The sequence below is a fragment of the Felis catus genome, chromosome E1, assembly GCF_018350175.1.
Source record: "Felis catus isolate Fca126 chromosome E1, F.catus_Fca126_mat1.0, whole genome shotgun sequence".
In the NCBI taxonomy this organism is placed as follows: domain Eukaryota; kingdom Metazoa; phylum Chordata; class Mammalia; order Carnivora; family Felidae; genus Felis; species Felis catus.
Window position 1 is genome coordinate 60,124,231 of NC_058381.1, and position 21,026 is coordinate 60,145,256.

Here is a 21,026-nt window from a genome sequence, read left to right on the forward strand (position 1 = left end):
CTGCCCGTCTGCACAGGTTTCCTGCCTACCCCCGTCTCTGGCCCCCACCCTGTCTGTCTTCCCACCTGCTGAACACCCTACTTGCAAAAATACATAGCTTAGTAATTTGCAGCGGCTTCCCCCTGGCAACTCCTAATGACAGCTTCAGACAAAAATACCTTTTACAGGAGACAGGGAGGAAGGTCTGAACCATTCTTCCCCCGTGTGGCCCCCACTCTGCCCCTGGGAGCCGGCCCGAGGGCAGCGAGTGGCCGGCTCCTTCTGGCTGCAGCTGTAGCCCAGGGAGGGGTCTGAGCTGGTGCCTGCCGCCCCTCCCCTCGAGGAGCCCCCACCCCTGGGGCCCAGCCATCCCCCCTTCTCGGGACTCGAGAGGACGCGTCAGAAGGTCAGCCTGACTCTTAGAACTGCACGTAGAGGGGCTGAGCTCCGGGGCAACACTGGCCCCGGGGGGAGGAAGTGGGCCGGCAGCCCCTCCGCCCCTCAAGCCCCAGACAGGGCGCCCCAGTCACACACGCCAGATGGCCACTTCTTCCCATCCAGCAGCTCACAGGACGAGACGGCCCCATGAGGAGGGGACGTGGACGGCCCCGAGCAGATGCCCCCGCCCCGCGCAGGGGTCGGGCCAGAGTGGGCCTGTGAGTCTCCGTGCTGCGTCCCGCTCTGGCACCAAAGAGGAGAAAGACTCTCCTGTGCAGATGAGGGAACCGAGGCTGGACACACCCCAAGGAAGGGAACAGCAGCGACAGCGGACCGCCCTGCAAGTGAGCGCCCTGCGAGCTGCCTCAGCCCTCCCCCGGGGCGGCCCTGCCACAACCCACGTGCAGGAGGTCACCCTGTGCGAGCTGGAGGGACTTCCTGGCCAGCACACGCTCCCCAGTGCGTCTGGCAGAGGGAGGGGAGGCGCGTCCTGGAGAAGGAGCACCCTGTCCGTGGGCCTCTCACCACCCCCATCCTGACCTCGGGGCGGCCTCACCCTCCTCTTGAGCACAGCCTGCCCAGTGCCCACCTCTCAAGGGCTCCAGGCTGCACACTTCCAGGGGGTGTCCCCAAGTGGGGTGGAGGAATAAGAGGGTCTCTGCCACAGGGGGAGCACAACCACAGCTGGGGCATCCGAAGAGGGCAGGGGAAGAGCCTCCAAGCTCCTTCGGAGGGCAGGGCCAGCCAGCTAGGGAGCCGGGGAGAGCCCAGGCTGGAACAGACAGACATTCCCTGTGCTCGGGGGCTGGGACTCAACCCCAGGAGCTGGGGGGGGGGGGGGGGGAGGCCAGGCCTGGAGCCCAGGCAGTAGGACTGAGAGCAGAGCTGGGGACCCCGCCCAGGAGAGAGAGATCAGACAGAATCACATCAGTACTAAAAACACCTCTTTACTGTTAAAATGCAGCCACGGCGCTCTAGCCTCAGGATGACCTGAGCCCGGGGTGGAGGGAGGGAAGGGGGAGGGAAGGGCAGGGCCTGACGGGGGCCACGCCCCAGCGGCGCCCTCAGCCCTGCTGTCCCCGCCGGTCAGGGCTGCTCTCGGTCACTTGGCGCTCGGGAACGGCCGCCTGCGCTGCTCCAACAGCTCCTCCAGCTGGTCGGCCCGCTTCACCGCGGCCTGCAACACGCGGGCCACCTGCGGTCAGGCCCCAGCCGCCCGCGTCCCCGCCCCCGGCCTCGGCCTCGGGGACCCACCTCGTGCTGCCTCCGGAGGCCGCGCACCGCCTCCTCCTTCTTTGCCAGGGCCACCTTCACCCTGCGGGGCGAACACGGACCCGGGCAGCTGAGGGTGGCAGGGCGGAGCCTCCGTCCCCCGAAGAGCAGGAGGGGCAGCTCTGCGGCCCACCCCACCCCAGCCCTGCCGCCCGAGGGCACCGGGCCGCCTGGAGGGGTTGACGCCTGGCGCTGTGACCCCCATGGCTGGCCCCGGGCCGCTGCCCGCAGAACAGGCCTCGGCGGGCCAGAGCCCAGAGCGGGAACCTTGGCACCAGAACCGCTCCCTGCGGCCCTGAGGACAAAAGGCCCCGCCCCCAGCCCCGCCTCTCTGGAAGGACTGAGGGGCCTGCGGGGCTGGGGGCGCTGCCCGCTGCTACCCCCGCCCCCACCTTGGGACTCCTCCCACACGTGAGCTGCTGCAGCTTCGCCCAGGCCTCTCTGGAGGCCGCGCTCCTGGGGCAGGAGGGGAGACCCTAGTCCCGCTGGGATGGCCTCCCGGCCGGGCCCTGGGGCCGCGCCTCACAGGGAGACCACAGCAGCTGCTGACGGGCCCCATTCTGCCTCAGCCGCAAGGAGGCTCCCCTTTCTCAGGCCGAGGGTCCTGTCATTTGCAGCTGCGGGACCCTGCCCCCCTCTCCCCTCCCCCGTGCCCCCCAGGGACCCCGGCTCCAGCCTGTGTCTCCCCCTTTCCCCTCCCTCTCCCCCCGTGCCCCCCAGGGACCCCGGCTCCAGCCTGTGTCTCCCCCTTCCCCCTCCCTCTCCCCCGTGCTCCCCAGGGACCCCGGCTCCAGACTGTGTCCCCCCCTTCCCCCTCCCCCGTGCCCTTCAGGGACCCCCGGCTCCAGCCCACGGCCCACCTCCCGTGCACCTCCTCCAGCTCCGCCTGCTTCTCCCGGGTCAGCTGCTCCAGCTGGGCCCTGGCCTGCCGGGTCTCCTCCTCGGAGGCTGCCAGGCGGTCGGCGAACTCCTGGCGGAGCACCTCGGCCAGGCCGCTCCGCTCGCTGACCAGCTGCTCGTTCACCTGGGCCGGCACAGGGCGGGTGTGAGCGGGGACCCGGATGCACTGGGGCCGCCCGCCCGCCCCTGCCCGCCCCGCTCACCGCCGCCGCGTCGGCCAGCTCCCTCTCCTTCTGCCGCACCAGGCCCTGCAGACGCAGGTTCTCCCCCTCGGCCTCCCCAAGGCGCCCCTTCAGCTCCGCACACCGTTCCTGCAGCTTCCGCTCCGACTGCTCCAGCTCCGAGAGCTCCGTCTCGTACTTGTCCCGGATGCGCCTGACGCTGGGGGGCCGGCAGGGCAGGGTCAGGGGGCTCGGGGGCCGCGGGGCCGCGCCGGGGCCGCTGGGAGAAGGCCTCACCGGCTCTCGGCGGCCCGCTCGCTCTCCTCCCTGGCGCGCGTCATGTCTGCCTCCAGCCGGCGGATGACCAGCTCGATCTCCTCGTCCCGGCCTCTCCGGATTTCTTCCCTCAGCTCCCGTTCCCGGGTCAGCAGCCACGCCTCCTGGGGGGCGCACGGGGCTTGGTGGGGCTGGCCGCGTCCCCCCAGGTCCAGCCCCCGGTACCCGGCAGCTCACAGGGTGGATCTTCGGACCCAGGGCGACCCAGGACGGGACAGAGCAGGGGCACACGTGGGAACATTAGCAGTGCAGCCGGAGTCTGCTGCCAGACCCGCCAGGGTCAAAGGAGGGACCAGATCCTGGTTCTGAGAACAGGAAGGGACACCTCCAGGCCTGGCGAGCAAAGGCCCAGACGGGGCAGGCCTTTGGAAGGCAGTTTGGAAACTCAGGTCAGGTTTCACACCGCACGCCCTCTGACCCAGCTGCCCACATCTGCAAACGCGTCCCACAAATACAGTGGCCGCTGTGCACAGCTACGGGGCACGCAGGGAGGCTGCTTGGCCACTGCTGAGGCCCTGTCGCTAGGCCAATGGGCCATCGCCTCATGTGTGGCCCTGTGCACCTGTCCACCACAGCCTCCTTCCGGGACGGGTGAGCCTGGTGGCACAGTCCGTGCCTGTGGAAGGCACTGGAAGATAAGGGGGGAGACCGCCTCCTAAGTGTTCCCCTTTTTGCTCGCTGGCTGAGTGTTAACCCTGAGAGCAGCCAGCTGGAGGGCAGGGGCGAGGAACAGCCTCCTCTGACGTCAGCCGGGTCTGCCCCCCCCCACCTCTCCCGCCTCCTGGCGACGCACTCAGGTGTTGCACACACACACTAGCACAATGCCACCGACCCCTGAGCTGCCCGACTGTGACACCGTGACACCGGCAACCCTGCCCTCGGCGAGGCCACGGAAGCACGGAACCCCATGCCGCCTGCTCTGGTGTCCGGGGTGCGGGGCAGGAAGAAACACCGGGGCTTCCCGCTCCCCACCTCCTTCTTGGCACAGCTGGCCTCCCACATCTGTCGCTCCACCTCCAGCTGGTCCTTCAGGGCCTTCATCTCCATCTGGGGGGGTGGCCGACACCGTGAGAGCAGGCATTGAAGCCCCGCCCCCCAGGGCCAGCTGGGCTGAGGGTGTGCAGGGGAGCCGGGGAGATGGTCTGCAGGATCTGCCCAGCTCTCCGAGTGGCCGCCATTCTGGCAGGTGGGGTCAGGCACGGATAGCGACCCTGACACGGTGCCCCACGGCCCTGCAGCGGCTGTCGGGGTGGGGATGCGGCGCCGGAGCGCGGGGGCGGGGGCTGCGGAACGCAGGGAAGAGGGGAGGGACGAGGGGGCGACGGGGGAACGTGGAAGGGTGCACGGGGACGCGGGAGACGCAGGGGGACGGGGGAGGGGGAGCGCCAGGGCAAAGGTGCGAGGCGGGCGCGGTCCGTCGCGGGCTTGCCCACCTGGTGCCTGCGCTCCTGTTCCTCTCTCCCCTTCTCAAACTCGGCCCTGAGGGCCCGGCCCTCGGCAGCGCTGCTCTCCTCCAGCTGCTGCCTCAGCTCCTCCAGCTCTGCCCGCTGCCTGGGGGGAGGGGGAGGTGAGAGGTCAGCTGGGTGGGGGAGTGGTGGCGGCCGTCGGCGCCCGGGCCCCTCCCGGTGGCACCTGGCTGCCTGCTGGCCCAGCCGCTCCTTTTCCTCGGCCACCTCGCCGTAGAGCCGCCGTCGCTGCTGCTGCAGGGCCCGCTGCTCCTGCTCCACGTGCTGCTCGAAGCTGAGGGACGAGAGAGCCTCAGCTGGGGGCCACCGCCACTGCGGCCGGCCTGCCCCACCCGGGGACGCCGCCGTCTTCAAGGGGTTTGCAGGGAGGCCACGCCCCCGGCGCCAGCCTCCGCGTCCCCCTCTCTCCCCGGCTCCGCTCCGCATCCTCCCGTCCCCGGGGCCCACGCACCGCTGCTGGGCGCGCTCCCGCTCCTGCTGGCCCAGCGCCTCCTTCTCGCGCTCCAGGTGCTCCCGAAGCTCCTCCACCTGGCGGCCGTAGCGCTGGGCCGCGCGCGCGTCCGCCTGCAGCAGCTCCGCCTCGTGCAGACCCTTGAGCTTCTTCAGCTCCTGCTTATGCTTGGCGATCAGCTTCTGGATCTCGGGCTCCAGGCCTGGAGGGAGGGCGCGGCTGTGCAGGGGCCGCAGAGGACCCCTGACCTCTGCCCACTCTGCTGCCTACAGCCCTGACCCTTTCCCCCAGTGCGGTAGGGGACCCCCCATTCTCGCCCACCGTGACACCAGAACTGCAATCCAGCCAGATACCCCCCCCAGGGGATCCCCTCACCACCCCCCCCCCCCAGGCTCCAGTGGAGGCGAGGCTGAGTCCACCTGGGCCCACCACCATCCCTCTCCCTCCGGGCGGCCCTGCAGCCTCCGTGGAGCTCTGGCCCAAGGGGTCTCCCCTTGGAGGCGACCGTCCCTGGGGAAGAGAGTGTCCTAGAGCAGGAGGGCCGGGCGCAGGCCAGGCGTGGTGGGTGCAGCCCTGTCAGCCCTCAGACCTACTCTCTGACCAGGTGGCAGGGAACCCCGTGTGTCCCCCATGCTCCCACCTGGCTGGCACCCCCGGAAGGTGAAAGAGTTCAGGCGGCAGAGGGAAGGCCACGCCCTTCCTCTTGGACCCACCCTCCGTCCCAGGTCCTTGGCCTGTGTGGCCAGCCCCCTCCCTGCCTCCTCCGGGCCTGAAGCTGGCTGGACGGCAGCACCTGAGGCCCCGTAGCTGCCCTGGAAGGCCGTCTCTACTGCGGGCATAGCCGAAACTGCTGTTCCCGCTCGAAGGCCCCCATGCCTCCCCCTGGGCCGTGTGGCCTGTCGGCATCTGACCAGCGAGGTGTGGCCGGTCCCCACCTCGGACTGTAATTTCCTTGATTTTTCGGGTTTTCTCATTGATCCACTTCTCTCTGCGGACTTTCTCAGTGGCACTCATTAGTTCTTTGAGTTTCTTAATCTCCTGCCAGCAAGGAGACAGGAAGTCGACAGAGACCCCGGCCCCTCAGCCACCCCCCACCCCCGCCCCGGGGGCCCTGCGCTCGCCAGTGGCCCTATTCTGCCCTCCCTGGAGGTGGAGGCAGGATCCAGTCCGGAGGCTCGAGATGGGGGAAAGTCATCGGCCTGCGGAGGCCCTGCTGGGGTACCCCGAGTCCCCACTTCTGCGTGACGGAAGGCCCCCCAACCCTGGCTGTCCCCTGCGGTCACTGTGGGGGAGGGGGCTTAACAATGCTGGTACCCGCCCCACCCCCCCCCCCCCAGAGCCAGCTCTCGGCCTGGGGGCCGTCGCCCACACCGTGGGAAGTGAAGCTGGGCAGGGGAGAAGGCTGGTGCTGCCAGTAAAGCCTGATGAGGCAGGGCCCCCGGCCTCGGTGGCAAAGCCAGGAAAGCTAGGGGAGGTCCCTCTGCCCAGGGGCCCAGAGCTGGGGCAGTTCAGGCTCCCACTCAGCCAGCACTGAGGGCAGGTGGTGGCTCCTCCCAGCCCCGCCTCCTTGTATGTGACACGGGAGGGGTAACCGGCTCCGCCCCAGGGTCTAGCACCCAGCGCAGCTCCAGCCCAGAGAGGGACGAGACTGGGCTGGGGCGGCACCTCGTCCCGGGTGTGGGGCACGGGCCCGAGCCTCCACGGTGGGCCCAGTGATCTTGCTCTCAAACCCCCCATGACTCCCGTGCTCTGAGGCTGTCCCCCCCACCCCCACCGCCCACAGGGCCCGAGAGCGCTGGAGCTGCAGAGCCGCCACTCCAGCCGCGGCCACCCACCCGAGGGGCTCACCAGCTCATGCTGTTCCTGCACCTGGGCCTCCCTGTCCCTGCGCCTCTGGTCCCCCTGCTTCAGCTCCGCCACCACGGCCTCGCACCTCTCTGCCAGGGCCTTCTTGTCTTCAATCAGCTGTGGCGGGTCAAGGGCCGGGGCTCAGGTGGCTGCCCTGAGATGGGGCCCTGCCCCTGTGACCACTGACCTCCCCTCCCCTCCCCTCCCGGGCTCCCCTGGGGCCGAGACTGCAGGAGCAAGCGCTTGTGGACAAGGGGCGTGGCCGGGGGACGTGGCCTCGGGGAGAGCACGCAGTGACGCCCTGGGCTGGCCCGTCAAGCAGCTCCCACACGGAAGATGCTGCGGTTTCTACACAAGGGAGCAGCAGGCCTGCCAGGAAGCCCCGTGGGGCTAGAAGTGTCCGTGCGGCCCAAGCCAGTCTGGAACCCAACGACCCCCTGGGCCCAGCAGGTCCCGGCCCCTCTTCCCTGGTGCCCAGCTGCCTAGGCGGTGGCACCTGGTCAATGAAGGACAGATGCCGCTGGATGGTGGCCTCGTAGTGGTCCCTCTGCTGCCGCAGCTGCCGGCCCAGCTCCTTCTCAGTCTCCTTGACCCGCCGGACGGTGAGGTCCCGCTGCTGCACCTGTGGGGGTGGGGGGGTGGGGGGGTGGGGGGAGGAGAGGTGGGACACTGGGGACCAGGGGCAAAGCAGTAATGGCCCCGCAGCGTGTGTGAGGATTTGCCAGGGTGGTGATACGGCGACGGCCCAGGACGGGGACGGGGACAGGGATGGGGACGGGACGGGGAACGGGCGGGACATTACCAGCGCTTTCTGCAGCAGCCCCACTGCCTGCTTCTTCTCTTCCACCTCCAGCTTCAGCCGCATCACAGACGAGCTCACCGTGGACGTGGGCTCCAGGCGCCCCTCGTCCGGCACCAGCCCCTGGGAAGGCGGCGTGAGTCAGGTGACGGCCAGGCAGGTGATGACCTGGCGCCCTCCCCGGGGACCCTCCGCACCTGAGGGGCTGAGGCCGGCCGGTCCTGGCCCGACTTCTCCATCTCGTGCAGAAAGCTCATGATACTCTGCAGCTTGGCCTCCGAGAGCAGCGTCCCGTCTTCGGGGGGACTGGCACACGTGCCGAGCCTCCCAAACCTCTCCAGGTTGTCTGCTGTCAGGGAGCTGGCATCGTCCTCCTACAGGGGAGGGGGCACGGCATCAGGGGCTGAGGGGCGGCCGAGGACGCTGGGCTGGCCCTCCGGGAGCTCCTCAGGGACCCCCGGGTGGGAGGCAGGGGTGGAGCGAGTGCAGGGACGGCTGGGGAAGGCGGCCGGACCTGGTCTGGAAGGAAGGGCCTCTCAGCCTGCCCGGATGCTTGCAGGGCATCGCCCAGGGGCGCGCTGGCGGAGAGGCGGCACCCGTTCCCCACTCCTGGGCAGCCTGCGGTCACCTCGTCGGTCCAGGAGTATTTGTCCTTGTGATAGGCCCTGGGGTTGGGCAGCGGCTCGGGCTCCTCCTCCAGCAGCCTTAGCGTGGCCAACAGCTCGTCCAGGGTCGCCCTGGACTGGGCCTTGCCCTTGGCGGGGCCCACCACCTCCAGATCCTCACTGGCCACGTCCTGGGAGCCGGCATCCTGCAGCGGACAGGCAGGAGGGACAACCGCTGAGGCCATTAGAGGCCAAGACCCCCAGAGAACTGTGCAGGCGGGGACAGGGAGGCCTCCTCTGCATCGGCCCACGGCCACTCAGCCACATGGATCAGGCGCACCCCGACCCACCTCCAGGAAAAGGAGAAGGGTGGCCGGGCCTCCTCGCCCCTCGGCCCGGCGGCTTCGGCCCACACCCAACCTCTGAGCTTCCTGCGCTCTTCTGTGGGCACGGACTTCGGGCCCCGCCCCAGGGCGTCTGTGAGAGCCCAGCATGAGACACCCCCCCTCCCCGCGCCTTAGGGCAACAAGACCCATTCCAGGCAGCCTTTCCCAGTCTGAGTGACCCCACAGCCACGCAGGGGCAGGCTCCCCTCTGAGGGGGAGGGTGGACAGAAAGGGCTGTATGGACACCTGAGGCTTGTTCTCCGGAAACTGCCGGGGCTCTGGGGAGGAGTTGGAGGCCGGCTGGCAGGGGTCCTCTGCGCCTGCGGAACGGAAGCCAGCTCCTGCACGACAGAGCAGAGCGTTGGTCACGGGAGCATCGCCCCACCCGGGGGCAGCAAATCTGGAGGGGCCCTTGAGAAGAGACCACATGCCCGGGAGGGAGAGCACGTGGCAGCGGGGACCACGGCAGACTGCATGCGGAGCAGAGGGAACATTCCGGAACCCTGACCTTCTGGGGTGAAAGGTTAGGGAAACTGGTGCAACCACCCCAGAACCCTCGGCCTCACTGGTCGTTAGGGTCATCGTGTCCAGCTTCAGAACAAGAGGGGCGGAGGTGGAGAAGCGGGAGGGGGCTGCACAGCCGAGGCCCCTCCTCCAGGGCGGAAGCAGGCGGGGCCAAGGGACGGCAGCAGAGGCCACGCCTCCTTCCTGGCCACTGCCCTCCCAGAGGGAGGGGGCGGGGCACGGGGCAGGGCCATGACCTTGAGAGTGCCTAGAGCTGGGAGGCAGAGGTGGGGCAGGCCCCTGTTGGGCTCACCCGCGCTGGTGTTATTGGCCTTGTGGGTCCGGTGGGCCCGAGCGGTGCTGCCCGGCCTCAGGGCGGACTCTTGAGCGGGCTGGGGCTTCTCGGTCTCTCGCGCTTCCTTCTGCAGCCCAGGCTCAGGGTCGCCTGACTTCTGGGCTCGCTTCTGCTGCTGGAGCTCCTGCCGTGAGGGGCCCCTCTGAGCAGCCTCGCCCAGCACAAGCCGGCTGCCCTGCCCTTCCCGTCCCCCCTCCCCCCACCAAGCTGTCCCGAGGCCCAGCGTCCAGGGGCTGGGGGCAGGAGGGCTCAGGGAAGGCAGCAGGCAGGGGTCCCCCAGGAGCACAGTCTCCCGCTCAGGCGCAGGGGGTGTACCCAGCAGTTGTCTGCTGACTCCGCCCCTGGGCTTCCTGCTCAGGCAACCCCAGGCACCTGAACGGCCAATCGCCTGGCCTGGCGCGCCTTCTCCTCCCGGACCTTCCTCCTGGCCGCCTCCTTCTGTTGCTGCAGGTCCGGCACGTTCCTGTCTCCCAGCTGCTGCCGCTGTTCCTGTGGAACCACAGCTGGTTTGATGGCGAAGGTGGGGGTGCTCGTCCAGACCTGGGTTTCCACCGGACCCCCCCCTCCCCACCCCCGGTCCCCCAGCCTGTCTCCCTGCGGGTGGCCAGCAGCTCCTTTGAGTGGGGAGACAGCTCTGCATCTCGGAGCAGGGGCCCTGACTCAGGGCAGGGAGGAAGGGAGCCCCCACATGGGGTGTGGGCCCATGGGGCAATTCCACGTTTCAATCCTGCTGGTCCCAGAAACCCCACTGTATGCAGCCGGGACCCCTGGGATTCCCGCCTGCCTCCTCGGGGCACAGCTCACACACCCCCCGCTGACCTCTCGCTTCTGTGCGAGCAGGTGCTCCCTGCGGGCGGCTCTGGCCTGGCGCCTCTGCACCTGCTGGCGGTACCAGCGCTGGATGGTGACGGCAGCCCGGTTCACCTGGTGGATAAACCTGCGGGGGCAGGAGGGCGCAGGACTGAGGCAGGGCCCCAGGCAGCCGCCGACCCGGGCCTCTCCCCCCTGGGCCCCCCCGAGGGAGTGTGCAGCCGCACTCCCCAGGGGAGGTGAAAACGCCCATTCGCAGGCTCCGTGCGCAGTCACCAGAAATAACCCAGAGGCCCAGCGCCGTGCCCGGCACACCCGGCTGTGGGTCTGTGGGTGGGCGCTGCGGTCCTGATGGTGGACGCTATTCACCGACAAAAAGCAACAAACCAGAGACCTGGCCGGGCATGATAGGCCACAGGCTGAGTGCTCGGGCCATAGACTATTCTAGAAAAGGCAAAGCCCTAAGGGAACAGATGGGTGTGGCCAGGGTGGGGTCTGGAGCTGGATAAAAGCCCTCCGGGGGTTCTGGGGGTGACGGACGTCCTGTGTCTTGGTGGCTGTACCTGCAGACCACAGAGCTGCATACACGCGCCCGAACTCAGCCAGCAATACATCTAAAACGGGTGCATTTTATCGTACATCAATCACTTTGACTCAGTAAAGCTGAGTAAACTCTAAAAAGCCTTAACCCCGGCTCTAAGGACCCCCTGCCGATTTACTCAGCAAAAGCCCTAACGGAACATCCAGGACATGGATGGTCGCCCCGGCTTCGGGACAGGCACACAGAGGGGCCTGTACGCTGATGCACAGCCAGGCGGGAAGCACCTGGCTGCCGGCTCCTCCCACGCGCCCACCCCCAGGGCCCCGTCCCCAGGCTCCCACGGGACAGCAGCGGTGGCCACCCACCAGGTGTTGGCTCCCACACTCTGACCAGCACAAGGTTCCTGACCGGGAGCGACACCCTAGACCGGGGGCCCCGGCGGGAGGTCCGGCTGCAGCCCACCCTCATCGCCCCCCCTGGAGCGAGATTCAGGGGACGGGGCCATAAGGCCGTTTGGGGTGTTTTTAGTTTTATGTCTTCCTTCCACTTGATGCTTTTTTAACTAACAGTTTTAGTGACGTACAATTTAGATACCATAAAATCTATCCATTTTAAGTATACGGTTCAACGATTTTTCATAAATTTACAGGGTCGTACGACTGGCAATGTGACCCAGATTTAGAGCATTTCTGTCACCCCCGGAAGGACCCCCTCCTGCAGCCACGGGCCCCAGGCAGCCCCAGGCCTCCGCCTTCTCCCGATTTGCCTCTTCCTGACATTTTCTTAAGTGGAAATTTCTATCAGGGGAGCTTCAGGCTCCCTCCCGGCCTCCAGCCCGCGGTCACCTCTCGGCCTCCTCCTCTGTCACCTCCTTCCGTCTGAGCAGGCCCGGGGTGGCCCCGGCGTTGTTCTGGGCCACGTGGTTGCTGCTGGAAAAGTTCTTGTGTGGCTTCCCGGAGCCGCCGCTCTCCCCCTCACCGGTGGCCGCCTTGAGGATATTGCTAACGGGAAGAGAAGAAGGGGCTCGCTGCGCCGGCCCAGGCCCACTCACGGCCCCGGTGGGCAGCTCTGCCTTCGAGGAGCGGGGCTGCCTCAGCCCCATCCCAGGGCCTTGGGCCTGGAAGGACACACCCACAGGACATCGGGAGTGGGCACGGCCCCCGGTTCCCACACGCTAGTCGATCCCCAGGACCACCTGCCCCCCACACAGGGCCCACGTCGTGGGTTACTGGGCTCTTTCCGTTACAAAAAGCAAAGAGCTCTGGGGCATCTGGTGGCTCAGGCAGTTAAGCATCCCACTCTCGACTTGGGCTCAGGTCACAATCTCATGGTTCATGAGGTTGAGCCTCGTGTCGGGTTCTGTTGATAGTGTGGAGTCTGCTTGGGATCCTCTCTCTCTCTCTCTCTCTCTCTCTCTCTCTCTGTCTGCTCCTTCCCCCAACCCTGTGCATATGTGCACATGCCCACAAGCACATGCCCACGTGTGTCGCTCTCTCTCAAAATAAATAAACAAAAAAAAAAAAAATGAAAAAATGAAAAAGTCTCAAAGTCACAAGATCCCAGAGCCAGACAGTGACCCACGACAGCCGATGGGCAATCCCTGACTCCGGGTGTGCTGGGCAGGGGGGTGGGGGTGACGGGTCCGGGCTGCTCTGGCCTCAGCCAGGGGGCCGGAGACTCGGGGAGAGGCTACGGCTTCCTCGGCAGGGACCCCTCGCCGGGGGTGATCACCCACCCAGGTCTGGGGTGTCTCTGCCCCGGTGCCCCCCCGCCGCTGGCGAGGGCCGCAGCTCTGGGGGCACCCAGGGTCCCGCTGCGCATCAGCTCCTGGATCTGCCCCAGGCCAGAGCCCGCCTTACTTGAGGGAGGGAGCCGTGTGGTTGGAGCTCTTGGGCGGCGGCGCCTTCTCCGAGGGGGTGTAGCGGTTGTGCAGCATGGTGGTGACGCGGTTGCCCACGGCAGCCTTGTTGCTCCTGCCGGAAGACACAGGTGGCGTCAGGCTCCCGGAGGCGGCACAGCCCGAGTCGTCTCACCGCGGCACCGTCCAGGCATCCCTGGGGCCCCACTGTGGCCGTCACACTGACAGTAGGGGCCTTCTCGGGACCCAGGACAGCTCCACCCAGGGACTCCCACGGAGCAGGCCCCGAGGTGTCTGCAAACAGCAGAGACCTGCTGCAGGGAGGTCAGGCCATCCGTCAACAGGGAATGGGCGTCTCTGTGCCAGGGAAACACGAGGGGAGGCAGACACCGCTCTCTCCCCGCCCCTCTCTCACCCACCGGAAGGAACACGCGCGGTATAAACACACAGGGACCAAGGGAATGCGGGAGGAGGCTGCCGCGAAGACACGACTGCAAAGTTTTAGCAGGATGAGAAGGGCCAGTGGTAAGTGACACACGGAGGGACGGGGGAGAGGCCCCGAAGCGGCTGGTCTGCCCCCCTGGAGCCCCAGGCATGAGCCGGAAGTGGGGGCGCCTGGCTCTTCAAAGGAACGCTGCACCCCAGATCCCTCCTGCACCCTCGTACCCAGGCACCAAGCCCACCCTGCGCTCCAGACAACAGGCTGACCTTGCAGGAGAAGCAAGGTCTGTGCACTGAGCAGGACACCGCCATGCCCTCTCCCGCCGGGCCCACGGCAGTGGCGGGCAGGTACCTAACCCCGAGGCAGGAGACCAGAGAACCGCCTCCCCGCTCCCCGCATCCAGAGAGGCTGAGCCGCCCAGACACTAATACGTGCGGACCCCCAGGACACCAGCCGGGTTCCTGCCCGGGCACCCCCAAGTGAGCCACCAGGCAACTTTTAGGGCCCCCCTCTTAGATGCTGGCAGAACCAGTATTCCAGACGTTTGAGGAACAACCCGCACGCTAGAGGCCAACAAACAGGATGTGGTGGAGACAACACTAAGCAGAGGGAGGGTGTCCCAAAGAATCCATGCTGATGGCCGGGCTGGGCCGCAAGGACAAGCGTTAGCAGCCCGTTCTCGTCAGGAAAAGCTCAGACTTGCAATGTTTGTCACCTTCAACATTCCCAGCACGGTGACCTCAGACGTCCCTGCGCGCAGAGGCGGGACGAACGGCCAGCCAGCGCCCCCCTCCTCCCCCCCCCGCCGCAGCTGGTGCAGGTTGCCAGCCACTGTTCCCCGCTGTCGTCAGAGACGCGAGAAGGAAAACCACGCGCCCCGAGCCGGAAGGCAGGCAGACGCCCTCGGGAGCAGGAGGCGCTCGTGGAACGGAGGGCTGCGCGGGGACGGAGCGGAAGGCAGAGGAGACAGGAGCGGTGCCCGTAGTCGGATCCGTTCAGCCACCCCAATCCCAGGAATAGCGGCGCAAAGAAAGGGAACTGTGCACAGTCTTGAAACCTCTCCCTGCCCAGCACCCTGGCTCCGGAGTCTGGCGGAGGATGTGCTCACAGAAGACAGAGGAAGCGGAGGTCGCACGGGGGGAGGACAGCTGGGACCTCGGGAGAAGCCAGGTTCCTGGGACAGGAGGGGCCCCTGCTGGGCTCCTGGTGCAGAGGCCAGTTTCAGCCTTCTCTTGTCAAGTCTGGGACAGGCGGCCGAGACACAGACAAGCCGCTAGGGAAAAAGGAGCGATCGTTTCTAGCTCTGGGAAAGACAGGTGCACTGTGCTGCTCTAAGAGGCTCCCGGCTCACCCGTCAAACCCTCCTGACCCTGTGGGGCAGACACAACGGCGGCCCCTTAGTATAAATGAGCATCCTGGGGCCCAGGGAGGTTAAGTAGCGCTCCCAAGTCCCACAGCAAAAAGAAAAAAGTTGTGAACTCAGAACTCGGACCGGGAAGAGCCCCTGCGTGACAGCGTGGCCCCGTGGCCCAGATCTGATGGACTCAGCTCTGCCAGTGTGGAAGGACAGGGGAAGACTCACAAGACGGCCACAGGGGAGCAAAGGCCCACCTGCCACGTGGATTGCATGCATCCAAGGTCGAAAACAGTCAACAACGAACACCACGAGCACATTTTCATAACTGTTTTCTAGAAAATACTAGAAGAAACTGCTTGAAAGTAGCTGCTTCCAGAAGCGCCTGGGAGGTTCAGGTGGTCAAGCGTCCGACTCTTGATTTTGGCTCAGGTCATGATCCCAAGGTCGTGGGATCGGCCCCCCAAGGCATGGAGACTGCTTGGGATTCTCTCTCTCTCTGCCCCTCCCTGCACGTGTGCTCACTCTCTCTCTCAAAGTAAATGAACATTTTTTTTTTTTTAAAGAAAGAAAGAGGGGCGCCTGGGTGGCTCAGTCAGTTAAGCAACTGACTTCGGCTCAGGTCATGATCTCACGGTTCGTGAGTTCGAGCCCCGCATCAGGCTCTGTGCTGACAGCTCAGAGCCTGGAACCTGCTTCGGATTCTGTGTCTCCCTCTCTCTCTGTTCCTCCCCTGCTCATTCTCTGTCTCTCTGTGTCTCTCAAAAATAAACAAACGTTAAAAAAAAAAAAAAGGAAAGAAAGAAAGCTGGTTCCGGGAAGCAGGACTCAGTTCTGGGGGAAGGGGTAGTGGGTTTGTTGCTTTTATTTTAAGTGTGTGGTGCTGCTCTGCTTTAAAAACATTTTTTTTTCATCTTTATTTATTTTTGAGAGAGAGAGAGCAAGCAGGGAGGATCAGAGAGAGAAGGAGACACAGAATCCAAAGCGGGCTCCAGGCTCTGAGCTGTCAGCACAGAGGCCGACATGGGGCTTGAACCCACGAACCGTGAGATCATGACCTGAGCCGAAGTCGGCCACTTACCCGACTGAGCCCTCCAGGCACTCCCACTGCTCCGCTATTTAGCTGTGTGCGTGCATCACTGACAGAAAATAAAATTTAAAAAGTTTTTTTTAGAGAGAGGGAGCGCGCATGCGTGTGAGCAGGGGAGGGGCAGAGGGAGAGGCAGAGGGAGAGAGAGACAACTTCAAGCAGGCTCCCTCCCACGACCATGAGATCGTGATCGGAGCGCAAATCGAGAATCGGCTGATTCCACCCAGGTGCCTCCAAAATTAATGTTAATTTAAATTCTTGCATCAAAAGGAAGAATCTTCCCGTGCTGACTCTGGTAGAGGACCCAAGACTCTTCCTCTGATGCATGGCTCTGGGCGTTAAGAAGTTCTTTCTTGCGCTGAGGCACATGTATGTCCTTGTCCCTCTGCCCACTGGTCCCCCTGAGGCCAAGAGCGAGGGGGACTGGCTCTGCAGCCGAGGGCGGCTGTGCCGACCCTCAATTCCTCGGCGGCTTCTCCAGGCCCCCTGCCCACCCTGACAACCACCGGCCACCAGCCCCACCACCAAGGCCAGCTTGCCTAGCCCTCTGCAGACCCCAGCGTCGTGGCCATCCCTCTGCACGCGCTTGCTTCTGTCCTGCCGTGGGCGGTGCGGCCTGCACACCAACAGCACAACACCCAGTGAGCAGGGCCCGCCCGAGGCCGCCTGCTCCACCCCTCCCGGAGGCCCAAGAACCTCCCCCGAGCCTTACTCCGACCTCTTCAAGAGCTAAGCCGGGCGTCTCGGGTCCTGGGGAGACAGGCCGCCCCACAGAGGAGAGGGCGGATGGAGGCCTGCAGGAGCCCTGGGCGAGCAACCCTGGGCCAGCAGAGCCCCCGGGGGCAAGGTGCCATCCCATGGCCTCCCTCCCCGGGCCCCTCCCCGCAGCCTCCTTCCCCGGGTGCAAGGTGCCACCCCGTGGCCTCCCCCCCCCCCGGGCCCCTGGGTGGAGAAAACCAGTAACTTGTGCCCTCAGTCATTCATTCCAAAGCAAAGGGCACCTGCCACAAATAAGACAGTCAGTCCCCAGGCGCTTCAGCGGTTGGGGTCCCTGTGTGGCACCCGCCTCAGGTCCCACCTGTTGTTGGCAGTGAAGTTGGGGGCCAGGGGGACGGTGCACTCTCTCCTCCGTGGGCCCACCGGCGCGCTGAGGGTGCCAGGACTCCCGGAGTCGGGTGGCGAGTCGAAGGCCCTGGGGTGGTCATCCTGTCGAGGACACTGACGCCACCTCAGACCGTGATGTGCTGCACAGGCCGCGGACCCCAGGCCCCAGGCAGGTCCCCCACTGCCTCGCACACGGATGGGGAGCTAACACGGACCCCCTCCCTGCTGCCGGCCCCTCCCGCAGGTGCGGCCACAGCAAAGAACCGGGTGTCACTCTTGAAGGGACACTTAGACTCAGCCCCTGGCCCTTACCAGGACATTCCACGTGGCTCCCCTCTCGCTGGGGGCCTTGCTTAGACCGGCCAGCCTCTTTTTCCCACCAGGGCTGCCCTCAAAGAGTGTCAGGAAGTGGGGGTCCTCGGCTGGCCTGTATCGGAGACAGGATGCCAAGCAGGGACAGTCACTCCGTCTGGCTGGGTCGGCTCCAGGAGCACAGATGCGCACGTCTTCCGAGGGGCCGGGAGGGGCCGGGTCACCGGAAGGGAATTCTGTTCCCAAGCCAACAGCTTAACTGTCGATTCTTAGCCATAATCTGACAACCGTGCCTGAGAGAGATGCTCACGCCCTAGGCCGCGGCCACCCCGACACCCACGGGAAGAGTGCAGCAGGGACAAAGGGAAAGAAACAGGTATGGGGGGCGCTGGCCTGGGGTCCGCATCTCTACTCGCAGATATGACGGGTCAAGACTCGGCCCGCCTGCCCAGCGCAGCATTGGCCTGGGTGCAGGTCACGTCAGGCCCCGCTGCCCAGCCTGTGGCCAAGCTGTGGGGCTGGAAGAAGGGCTGACAGAGGCAGGAGAGGAGTGTGCTGGGAGTCACCTGAGGGGGAGGGGGAGGGGGAGGGGTCACCTGAGAGGGGGCAGGGGTCACCTGAGGGGGCTGGTCCACGCCTGGCCGGCTGGTGGCTGGTGGACCTGCGTGGTGCTGTTAGATCTGCGAAGGTTGTTGATGGTTCGGGAACCTCCGGGCCCTGTGGCCTCCTGTAGAAAGGAAGAAACAGCCGTCCCCGTGGGTTTCAGACACTCACCAGTTCACCCCGAGCCACACCAGGCCTGGAAGAACAGATTCAGGGCGAGCGGGTGGACGTGGCAAGAAGGGTCTCCCGGCTCTCGTGGACGAGAGCAGTGCAGGGTCCCGGGCACGGCCGCGGGAAGCCTCTAGAAGCCCCGTCTTCCTGGATGAAGTGGGCACCCTTCACCCCTGGCTGGTGAGGGTCCGGGAGGAAGTGCGTGAGGCCTGGCCCGGGGGCTTCGGCAGAGGCTGCCCGGCCTCGTCCTCCGGCCTCGTCCTCCCCACCACCTGCTACCCAGGGAACGTGGTGGGCTCGCTTCTGCCGCAGCGCCTGCCGCCCGCCTGCCCACCGGGCTTTCCTCAAGGCCACCGGGGGCTTATCTCCTCCCCCCACCCCAGGTCACCCTGCTTCTTGAGGACCCAAATCCTAAAGCTGGCAGAGCGAGAGGGGCCGAGAGGCTGGTGATTTCGGTTCTGCCTCAGACCGGCGACCGACCCTGGCCTTGACCTCTTGGGGAGATCGCTCCGACCTGTGAGCTGGAGCCCCCGCCGGCCCTGGACACCTCCGGCCCCAGCACTCACCAGTGCCTTCCTCCTTGGCTCACTGCCCGAGACCGCGGAGAAGGAGCGGGCGATAGGCTTGGCGGCGGAGGCGCTGTTGGGGCGCCAGGACACAGGCGGCGGGAGGCCCGTCAGGCTCAGGTTCACACCTTCTGGGCTGCCCTCGGGGGGGCCGGAGGGAGCGCTGGCGGCCCGGGAGCCCTTCATGGAGGCTGCAAGGGCCCTGAGCAGGCAAGAAGAGGTGCAGGGGGATGCCTTCTGAGGAACCAGGCCTCCCGGCACACCACCACACCACCGCCACCCTCCTCACTGGGCGGCGGGGCTCCTTTGTCGGGAAAAGAAGCCACGTGGCAGAGCAGGGCTCCGGGCCACAGGGACACCTCTCCGTAGGGACCCTGCCTGAGGGTGGCCTGAGGCAGCATTTACCCCATCCCCCACCCCAAGACAGCTACTCCACCTGTCTGAGCCTCACCTCCTTCATCTGTAAAATGGGTATTGAGAAAGTGCCTCTTCCTGGGGTCGTCCTGAGGTGTGGACAAGGTGGCTACGTGAACACTCAACACGTTCAAACCAGGACTTGGTCTGATTGACGCTGCCCAACCCAGGGGCCACAGCCTGTCTGGCCACGGAACCCCTTCTATTTCCTCGGAACCTCCAGAAACCCATGAGCTTCTGCGATGTGGCATCTGCCCTCTCGTGTCCAGGTCCCTCCCGCCCCTCCTGGCACCAGGCACCCTTCACAGCCTTCCTTGCTGCCCACCCCCACTCCCACCCCTGAAGTCGGAGGGCCCCCCCGGGCTCAACCCCGGCCTCTCCTCCACCCACCCTCTCCCCTGGGGGACCTCGTCTGGCCTCCCGGCTCCAATCAGCGGCTGCCAGCTCCTGCCCCCTCGGTTCCCTAACTCCTGGTTCATGACCAGCCGTGCATTTGGCGCTTCAGCCCCAGAGAGACCAAAACAGAACCCTGACTCCCACCTCTGGCTGCCCCCTCCCCAGGGGTCATGCTTTGTAACTGGCTCAGGCCAAGGACCTCGACCTCATCCTGACATCTTCCCCTTCAGCGCCACACCTGCTCCCTCAGCAACCCAGCCAGCTGTGCCCTCTCCCCACACATCCTTCCCCTCCCACAACCCGGATTGAGCCCCCTCTCCCTGAACCCGGACAAGCGCACCGCGCCTTCCCGGACCCTCCCCGCACGGCGGCCGGGGCTGATGTTTCTCCACCAGGTCTCAGATCACACTGTGTCCCTGCTGAAAACCTTCTGAGGGTCCGCTTGGCACAGAGAATAAAGTCTAAATGCCCAACACCCCTCAGATCTGACCCTGCTCTCTCTGTGACCTCCTCACTGCCACCCCTCCCTCTGCTTCAGCCAAACCAGCCTTCCTGCAGCTCCTCAAACTGGGCCAGCCTGTTTCCATCCTGCGGGTCCCTCTGCCGGGAGCCTCTTCCCCTGGGATGTCACAAGGCACCCCCTTTATTCAGAGGGCCACCGGGCCATCACTTTGCTCCCCCGTCCCGCTTTATTTTCCTTCACCCTGCCTCATGGGCGGTCTGCAACGTCTGACCCCCTCACAAGAACATTAGCTCCGTGAGGACAGGGACCACACGGCCCTGGCACGTGGCAAGCTCTCAAGCAACAGGAGTGGACGAGTGCACGAGCCGGTACCACAGAGAAGAGGCAGCCCTCCCTGCCACCGAGGACTCTGGTGGGCCGACAGGCACACACCATTACCACCCACGGTCAGTGCTGCGGCCTCCTTCAGCCCCCCAGCCCCCTCACACACATGTGGGGCGCCCCGTGGCCAGGTGCCCCTGCCTCTCCGGCCTGGAGCACAGAGCTGTCCTGCCATTCACCAGGTCGGTGTCCTCAGTTATGCATTTCCGGTCGTGTGGGTGAAATTTAACACCCTCCTCTCCCCAGGGCACTGGCCACACCCAGCTGGACCCAGGCTGGCCAGCTTTCCCAGCCACGGGAGCGGCAGCACGCGGGATGGTAAACACAGCCTCTCCGTGGAAACCTCCAGGCCAGACCTCACCTTGCAGACAAAGATGTCTCTCCCAGCAGCCCACGGTGGGTGTCCAGGGCCTCTGCCCAGACTCCTCAAGATGGGCTGACCCAGGACCCCTGGCAGCTTCTCCACCGGGCAGCTCCCAGTCTCCCAAGGATCTGGCTCAAGGTGGTGGGACCTGAGACCTTTGATTGGACTCCGCTCACCGGTGCAGGCCCCCCACCCCGACACACCTGCACGGGGTAGGGGAGAAGGGGGAAAGACTTCACCTGCGCGGGCCCCGGACTCCCTCATCCGGGCGAGCCCCTCTCATTTGCGCGGCAGCCCTCACCTACAGGGGCTGGGGCCCGTCACCTGCGCGGGGACCCCCTCACCTGCGCGAGCCGGGCCTGGGGCGCGGAGCCTGCGAGGCCGGCCCGCGGGGGATGTGCGAGGCCCTCCGGCGTGGGACTCCCGGGGCCCCGGCTTCAGGCTGACGACCTCGCACCCTGGCCCTGGCTCCGAGGCCCAGGTGACAATGAAGCGACCGGGCCGTAGCGTGAGCGGCGGCAGCTAGCAACCAGCAACCAGCCTGGCACCTCCTCCCCTGTCCGTCACCGAGGCCCGCCTTTCCTGCCCGCGCCGCCTCCGGATTGGCCGACCGGCTGCCCGCTCCGGCCGTCCCGAGAGCCCATTGGGCGCCTGGCT

The 21,026-nt window shown here is 66.1% G+C and overlaps 1 protein-coding gene across 12 annotated transcripts; it reads right to left on the reverse strand.

Annotated features, from left to right (window-relative positions):
• Window positions 1-1,344: 1,344 nt before the first annotated feature.
• CEP131 (centrosomal protein 131) lies at window positions 1,345-20,934 on the reverse strand. Of its 12 annotated transcripts, XM_045044561.1 has the most exons (27): window positions 20,714-20,934; window positions 20,367-20,572; window positions 18,352-18,553; window positions 17,629-17,738; window positions 17,012-17,126; window positions 16,674-16,813; window positions 12,711-12,824; window positions 11,697-11,852; window positions 10,320-10,437; window positions 9,873-9,989; window positions 9,459-9,624; window positions 8,888-8,982; window positions 8,165-8,461; window positions 7,848-8,024; window positions 7,654-7,773; window positions 7,348-7,473; window positions 6,852-6,968; window positions 5,939-6,041; window positions 5,004-5,205; window positions 4,719-4,826; window positions 4,520-4,637; window positions 4,059-4,133; window positions 3,048-3,190; window positions 2,793-2,970; window positions 2,561-2,713; window positions 1,672-1,732; window positions 1,345-1,594 (listed from the first exon to the last, which is right to left on the reverse strand). In XM_045044561.1, exons 3-27 carry the CDS (start codon window positions 18,535-18,537, stop codon window positions 1,482-1,484), a joined length of 3,408 nt encoding a protein of 1,135 aa, XP_044900496.1. In that variant the 5' UTR covers window positions 18,538-18,553; window positions 20,367-20,572; window positions 20,714-20,934; the 3' UTR covers window positions 1,345-1,481. The 12 variants fall into 12 exon arrangements, with proteins under 12 accessions (XP_044900496.1, XP_044900497.1, XP_044900498.1 ...); XM_045044562.1 differs by lacking the exon at window positions 20,367-20,572; XM_045044563.1 differs by lacking the exons at window positions 20,367-20,572; window positions 20,714-20,934 and adding an exon at window positions 18,803-19,050.
• Between the last annotated feature and the right edge of the window lie 92 nt (window positions 20,935-21,026).